Here is a 7836-nt window from a genome sequence, read left to right as displayed (position 1 = left end):
CATTGAGAGAACACCAAGGGTTTGCAGCGCTATTGAAAAAACAAAGGGTGGCTACTTTGAAGAAACTAGAATATAAGACATGTTTTCAAGTTGTTCACACTTTTTTGTAATAATCATTCCACATTGGTCCATTCATAGTTTTGATGCCTTCAGTGAGAATCTACAATGTAAATAGTCATGAAAATAGAGGAAACGCATTGAATGTACTATATACATTTGATCTAATAGGACATGCATAAAATAATTAGGCAAAACTCATAGAGGCTGTTCATCTACTTTATCACATTACATCTGACCACCTCATGTTTTATGTTCTAAGAAGCTAATTCTCCACCTTTAAACTTGACTGAGCCTCTGACGTGGAAGATTACTGTGAAGAAAAGGTGACTTTCACAAGCATGTTTTAAGGCTTAAGCATGGAATGACTACAAAATAAAAATCTCAGTAGACAAAACATTTCATTAAAACTTATGTGGGACAAATACTGCATATGTTAAAATCTAAAAAACTCTGATTCGTATGTAATTTTTTTTTTAATCGCTCATGGAAATGTACATAGAAAAATTGTTGCATCAATAATCGGTTTGGTTTAGAATCGAGTCGTTGGCCTCTGAATGGAATCGTGAGGTACCCATAGATTCCCACCCCTAATGTTATAACATGTACAGTGTTTTAAAAGTATAAAAATCTAAATATTTTGTATAATGTGTTCTCAATCAGTCATAGTAATGCATATACAGAATATGGAGACATTCCACACTAGTGCTACATACTTTAGACTGCACTCTTGACTCTCAGACTAGCAGAGGTGTGTGTGCGTGTGTTTAGTGTCTGTTTTGTTGGTGCGTGGGTGCTTCATCATTCAAAGACAAAAAGCTCAGACTCAAACTGATGAGTTGGTAGGAATCTCCCTCTTTCCTTGACCCTGTTGAGATACTTGACATTGCGTCCTCCCACCCTTGCAGAGAATATGACAGCGGCTCTGCAATAACTGTCAGGTGTGTTATTTTCCAAGGGAGTGAGGAAACAATGATTATTAGTGCTGATACAGGGTCTCTCTCTCCTCTGGACATGAAGCACTAACCCCTCACTGCGTTGTTATGTTGTTGTTGTTGTTGTTCGGTTACCATGGCGCTGGGCGGTGTCCAGGTCAGAGCCGAGGATTCGCCTTCGTCGAGTTTAATGTCATACAGGAGGCCACCCGCTGGATGGAGACCAACCAGGTCACTCTCCCTTACACAGACACACATACACATATATACATGCATACAATGGGACATATGGGTTAAAATCAGGACAAATGCACAGTAACATCATACCCTCTCATCTGCACGTGATGCATTCCAGTATGGTATAGACACAGAGTAGAGAAATCAGTTTTGTCCCTGATGTAGGTAGGTCTTTGTACTTTTGAGGTCTTTTATTTCTATTTCCACAAACAGGCAAATTCATGTTACATCATGCTGACGTCTGTCTGGAGCCTAGCTATATAGTTTTTATAACTGGCATCATTTATCCAATACAAATTCCTCTATTATAGAGGTCTCTTCTTTCGTCAGTAACAATTTTTTTTCGTCTCCTAATTCTACAGTACCACCTCTGGGATAGTGTTACAGTGTGAACATAGTTTCTCACACGGTCTATTGTCTGTTGAATTAGAACCAATATAGCACTTAATTTTCTTGTTTTTGAACTTTTCATTTCTGGGTCATCAACCATTATTACATCTTTAGGATGGAGCTATTGTCTATTTGGGGGATGAAGGTGGTGACAGTGGGATGGGATGTGTGGAAAACTGTGAAAAGGTTTCCCCTTAAGGGGGGAGGGATCACACAATTGAACAAAATGCATTGTGTCCTTAAATAATGGACAACCACACACTACACATACACCATCTCAGTCCGTCCCAATTTCCTAAAGCTGAAGGTTGCAATTCTCTGGTGTTCTCTTTCCTACAGCCTCAGTTCTTCTCTTTCTCTCTCTGTCCCCTCTCGTCCCTTTCATTCTCTCTCATCTCTTGTGAGATGAGGCCTTTCTCTGGCATGTGTGGCCTAATTATCGCTGATAATCATTTTTTGTTCCCTCTTTTTTTTTTTCTTTTTTCAGGGAGTGCTGTTGATTCTGGGACAAAGGGTGTCGATGCACTACAGTGACCCAAAACCGCGTGCCAATGAGGACTGGCTCTGCAACAAGGTTGTGTGTGTGTGTGTGTGTTTGCGATGTGTGCCATGCACGTATGAAAATCTCAATTTAATTTGTGAATTAAGTATGTAATCATCCATGTCACTTTAGTTGCTCATTATTTTAATAAATCTTAACAGTAGGTAATTTAACATTTCAACAGTGTGGTGTGCAAAATTTTAAAAGGAGAGAGAAGTGCTTCAAATGCAGTGTGCCTAAATCAGGTAAAGTTTAACCCAGCTACTGGATTATTTCAACTATTCTCTATAGTGACACATCTCTCAAACTATATAAGAATACAAAAATGGCATGTTGGCTTTTCACAGAGGCTGAGCTGAAGTTGCCCCAGTTGCAAAGGGATTTACCCATTGGTCTTCAAAAGGAGGGAGCCCAAGGCTTATTGCCCTTGCCAGCACCCTACCCCTCTTCTGGTCCTACTGTCAACCCAGGACAGGCTACACCGCAGCCAGATGTTGCCAATGACAGTAAGTCCATCTCTTGACATTTTCCCTCCCATGGCAATATCTTCTATTCAGAAAGACTTACTTTTGTGTAACCTATCTATTTTCAATCATTGATTAAGATAGTAATGGATTTATTTATACTACTACTGTTGGAAAAAATAGTTTTAATCAAGATTATGGCAAATACTTTCATAGTTATATATTTTTTTTTAAATTCTCTACCTAGTTATAGCTTGCAAACCAGAAGGGTGCATCATGAGATACTTGCTTTTACAACACTGTTTATTATCTGCTACCTGAATTGGTAAATATTGTGTTGGATAATATTCTCTCATCCTGTCCTACACCAGCTCTGATACTAAGAAACCTTGGCCCACATACTCCCGTGGAAACCATCTTATCTGCTTTGGCTCCCTTTGCCACTCTCTCCCCTTCCAACGTTCGCCTAATCAAGGACAAGCACACACATCTCAACAGGGGGTTTGCCTTTCTACAGCTCTCTACAATAGTGGTGAGAAACATGATGAGACAGACACTTGCCTGAGGGCTAGACCGATGAATTGTTATTCACTTCCTTCATAAATAAAATTGTTATGAGATTAGGTCAATCCATAGAAACATTTTGTCATTTTTGTCTACTGATTATTCTGAAATAAGCTTTATCTGGCAGGCAGCTACACACAAATGCACCCACACTAACTCACAGGTCTCTGTATATTTTATCAACAGGAGGCATCTCAGCTGCTCCAGATCTTACAGGCTCTCCAGCCAGCTCTCTCTATTGATGGGAAAGCAATTGTGGTGGAGTTCGCCAAAGGCTCCAAACGGTAATCACCCACACTTTACGGCAAAGAAACCACTAAGCAACTGAAATTGGTCATGCGAAGGAAGTGGATTAGAAATTTGATTTAAAGAAGATTACCTAAAACAAATGAGTTTCCTAAAGGTAGACTGTTATATTTATACACTATAAAGAGAGGTTTCTAAATGTTGGTTACCAGAAACTCACAGAAACCTTATCTGTGTCTCTTTTCTATGTCAGGGATGTGTTTCTGACGGATGGCAGCAGAGTGAGTGCTGCCACAGTGGCCAGCACAGCTATAGCTGCTGCACAGTGGGCTGTCACGCAGGTAACCTGAATGACTTATTACAGCAAAGAAAACATAGGGCTGTAACACATCTTTATTTATAATCGTATTCTTGTGTGTTTTTTACATATATATTTATCTCTTTTTCATTCTCAGACCGCTCAGAATGGATCAGGTGGAGGCCAGAGTACAGATACAGCAGTGTATCAGCAGGGGGCAGCAGTAACATACAATCAGGATGGAAATGAATACTCTGGGCTAGATGGCACAATGTTCAAGACCCAGGCAGATGCCAGGGTAGCTGCTTTACCTGGTGCAGGAAAAGCCCTGATGGGGGCATACACAGGAGGTTGGTGTCGCATATGCTAAACATATGGAGTTTATTACCAATGTGATCTATTTAACGGTATACATTTGAATTGAACTTGACTTAATTTAAGCCACCTGTTTGTGTGTTCAGCTGAGGCAGTGACATCTGGATCAGCAGTCGTTCATCCTCTTAGTCATACACAGACCGCACTCTTCACCACAGCTACCACCGCACCAGTTACACAGGTACAATATTAGTCGGCATTTCTTCTTGCCTCATGTATTCTTTCATTATTTAATGCCATTACTTTCTTGATTTTAAGAGCTCTGTCTTTTTTAAGGTTGAGATAGTGGGAAAGCCACAACCAGCTGCTCCCTGCCAACCTGCCACCCCAGGCACTGAACACGAACTTCAGCAATACCGTAAGGCTTTGTGTGTCCAGTGTTGCCTACAGGTTGAGAATTTATTTATGGTGTTCAGCCCCAAAGGGGGTATGTAAACTGCTAAGTGTAAATTCTGTTATCTAAATATATATGAACCATCAGGAATGCTGTCAAGCTAACCTTTTTGTGATCAATTAAATGTTTTAAAATTTGATATCTTACACTCAGGTATATGTCCTGTGTCTTTGACTTTAGCTGTGCCAGATGTTTCAACATACCAGTATGACGAAAGCTCTGGCTACTATTACGACCCACTCACAGGCCTCTACTATGACCCTAACTCCCAGGTAAAGAGTGAATGTACTGCAGGCTAAATGTCAAGCCAGCACTCTTTGAAAGACCTTTCTGAATGTATCCTCTCCCTTAGCATTTCAGTTTGGTTATGTGTGCCCTTCTGTGCAGTACTATTACAACCCTCACACTCAGCAGTACATGTACTGGGATGGAGAGAAGCACACTTACATCCCTGCTGCTGCCGGTCAGTCAAACTCAGAGGGTTCTCCAACGAGCATTGGTGCGGTCCCTTCAGACTCACCATTTGCTACCCTTGGCAGCAAGGAGAAGAAAGACAAACCCAAGAATAAAACTGCTCAACAGGTACTCTACATAGTGGAATGATAGTTTAAGTACTGACATTATTATTGATATTTATTTTTGGATTTCAAAGCAGTCTGTGTATGACTACCTTTCGAACCAGTCTGTGTATGACTGTCTTTTTGCTTGCTTTGCTTTTTGATAAGAAATTTGTACAACTAAAAGGACAAAATAACAAACAGCTGTTAGTTTAGTATGTATGACTCAACACTGTTACTGGACAACATTACAATATAATACAGTTTAGTTCAAAATGAACAATGTTTTCTGTATGGTAAAAATCACCATAGTTCTTTAACACCTCTCACATTCAGGGAATTTTCGACTTAACCAAGGTAGTATTCCTTAAAGGGCTACCAAGTTGGATTGCAGTATGTTGTTCAGGTGTTATTGTTTGAGCAACTTCAAATTGTAAATGTTCCTCTGTTTTGTCCGTTTAACTTGCTAACTTTTATCTCTTGGGCTTTATATTAATAGATTGCCAAAGATATGGAGCGCTGGGCTAAGAGTCTCAACCGACACAAGGAGAACATGCGCTCTGTCTCCTCCTCCCCTGTCGTTGGCTCCACATCACTACCGCCTGGTTACACTAGGGCACCTGGCCACAGTCGTCTAGATGACCGTCGAGAATCTGCTAGTGCTGATGCAGGCTATGCTGTTCTGGAGAAAAAGGTATGTGACTCTTACACAGACACACATGCTTAGCTGTAAACACCTGTATACCTTAGGGCTATCAAGGTATTATAGTGACAGGGGAGAATGTTTATCAACCAGAACCTTAAGCGGCCTACACATGATCCACGTTAAAACTGCTCTCTGCTGGCCGTTCCATTGTTTTCCTATGTGAAGAGCGGTGCTGCCCAACTACGCTCTACCTATGGCGTCGCCCAATGCTCGGCAATGCGGCTCAAAGTTACAATTATTTCAACTTTGACTTTGTTGCAACTGACCTTTCAAGGCACAGTCAACTCCATTTCTGAGCTTTGCTTTACCTCTCTGCTCTACACCCTACCTCGCGCTTTTTGCCGCGGATCATGTGTAGGTGGCTTTAGGCTCCTATAAGCACTCATCCTGCCCATGTGCAATAAGACAATGTCTTCTAAAATAAGGTCTTATTAACTGACGTGGTAATCCCTGTGATTTTGCTGTTCTGTCCTACAGGGTGCGCTGTCTGAACGGCCTCAGATTTTTCTGGACCAGATCCGACAAAGTACAGAAGTAAGGAGTATGGTCACAGATATTGTGATTGTATTTGTGTTGGTCTGTTCTCCTCATAGTTTTTCTAACACCCTGTCTTTTTTTTTTATAAAGGATGCTACAAACGCTTTTTCAAGTTTACTATCATTTGTGTCTATCTGTTCCTCAATCTTTTGATCTTTGTGTCCTATTTCTGTAGCGCTCCCCTCCTCAGCAGCAGGGTCTGGTCCCAGCCTACAGTGGAGAATCTGACAGCGAAGAAGAAGGAGGTGACAAAGAGGAGAAGGAAGGGAGAATGACAGACTGGGTTAAACTGGCCTGTCTGCTGTGTAGGAGGCAGTTCCCTAGCAAGGAGGCGCTCATCAGGCACCAACAACTCTCTGAGCTACATAAGGTGGCTACAAAAACAGATTGAATCTAATTTCACACCGTTGCAAACATTTGAAAAATTATGAATCCTGGTTGTAAAGCAGACCTGTTTTCAGTGTATTTTGTTAAATTGTTGTCTCATACATTTACTATTTGTTATTCAAAGGGTGTAGGCAAAAGACATTCCTCTTAACATGTCTAAATGTTTACCTAATATTCATCTGCCCTCAGCAAAATTTGGAGCAGAGAAGAATTCAGCAGGAATCTGCAGGCAAAGAGGTTGGTCAAGCTACAGGGTCTGACTGTATGAGTTGCACAACATTGCTTAGAGTTTTTGTTTGTTGCTGACTGAATGCAGTTCATATTGATTTCATTGTCCTCTTTTTGCTTGCAGAGACTTGCAGATGGACCTGAACCGCCTGATTCTAAGCGGAGGAAGTTTAGCCCCATGTAAGCAGCGGTGAAGTTACAGACTCTCCATGTTAGATTTCTTATAGTTGTTTGAGGTTTGCAGTTGGTTTTGTCATTTTACAAAATGTTGGATACTAACATGCATCGTTCCTCTTGTACTGTTATAAGTCAGGCTTTTCTGTGTAGGGTAATATTCTTGTTTGTAATGGGTCTGTATTGACTGTTGTGAGGCCCTTTGCTTCTTCCGTACAGCGTGTCCGCTTACATTTTTGCTCAATGCTATTTTATTCTTTCTCTCTTTAGTGACGGGATCACAGGCACTAGTCTTGGTGCCAGGATGCTGCAAGGAGGAGTTAAAAAAGGGCTTCTATTGCGCAATATGCAAGTGGAGTGAGCTCTCATCCTAAAATCTCGACTTACTGACCCAGACAGGACAATGACAAAGCCTACCACGCAACATTTCACCATTAACATCATATAGATATAGATAAACCTCTCAATTTTGGTTTGACATTATAATTACCTCAACAGTTGTAGTAATACACTCATGAACTGATCCTGTAGCATTGGATGTCAGGATATTGCACAGAATGCACTTTTTGCTTTCTTCCTGAATGATGCAGTTTTGAGTTCTCACTTGCTTCAAAGCTTGTGTGTGATAAACAAGCTTAATGTGTTTGGGAAACATTTGCTGTTGAAAATGAAAGATCAGTATCTATCTTTTTGGCCGTAAATGGGATTTTCTAATATTACTGTCTATGCACCATAGTTTTTTTTTT

At 40.7% G+C, this 7836-nt stretch overlaps 1 protein-coding gene across 3 annotated transcripts in view; it reads left to right on the top strand.

Annotated features, from left to right (window-relative positions):
* Window positions 1-7836, top strand: part of rbm10 (RNA binding motif protein 10) — a 13636-nt gene extending 5800 nt beyond the window's left edge. For 2 of the 3 annotated variants that reach the window (XM_032520718.1, XM_032520719.1), the window contains exons 6-23: window positions 1150-1223; window positions 2107-2193; window positions 2345-2405; window positions 2508-2666; window positions 2996-3156; window positions 3375-3472; window positions 3688-3775; window positions 3890-4082; window positions 4188-4288; window positions 4384-4465; window positions 4682-4773; window positions 4889-5083; window positions 5558-5752; window positions 6242-6298; window positions 6477-6671; window positions 6878-6925; window positions 7041-7096; window positions 7361-7836. In XM_032520718.1, coding sequence (XP_032376609.1) covers window positions 1150-1223; window positions 2107-2193; window positions 2345-2405; window positions 2508-2666; window positions 2996-3156; window positions 3375-3472; window positions 3688-3775; window positions 3890-4082; window positions 4188-4288; window positions 4384-4465; window positions 4682-4773; window positions 4889-5083; window positions 5558-5752; window positions 6242-6298; window positions 6477-6671; window positions 6878-6925; window positions 7041-7096; window positions 7361-7451 — 2033 coding nt within the window. In that variant the 3' untranslated portion in view covers window positions 7452-7836. The remainder of the gene's footprint in view (window positions 1-1149; window positions 1224-2106; window positions 2194-2344; window positions 2406-2507; window positions 2667-2995; window positions 3157-3374; window positions 3473-3687; window positions 3776-3889; window positions 4083-4187; window positions 4289-4383; window positions 4466-4681; window positions 4774-4888; window positions 5084-5557; window positions 5753-6241; window positions 6299-6476; window positions 6672-6877; window positions 6926-7040; window positions 7097-7360) is intronic. The other variant, XM_032520720.1, reaches the window with a different exon arrangement.

This window comes from Etheostoma spectabile, chromosome 7 (genome assembly GCF_008692095.1).
Source record: "Etheostoma spectabile isolate EspeVRDwgs_2016 chromosome 7, UIUC_Espe_1.0, whole genome shotgun sequence".
Classification (NCBI taxonomy): Eukaryota; Metazoa; Chordata; class Actinopteri; order Perciformes; family Percidae; genus Etheostoma; species Etheostoma spectabile.
The sequence above is the reverse complement of the archived record's forward strand: the minus strand, read 5'-3'. Positions and strand labels throughout refer to the sequence as shown.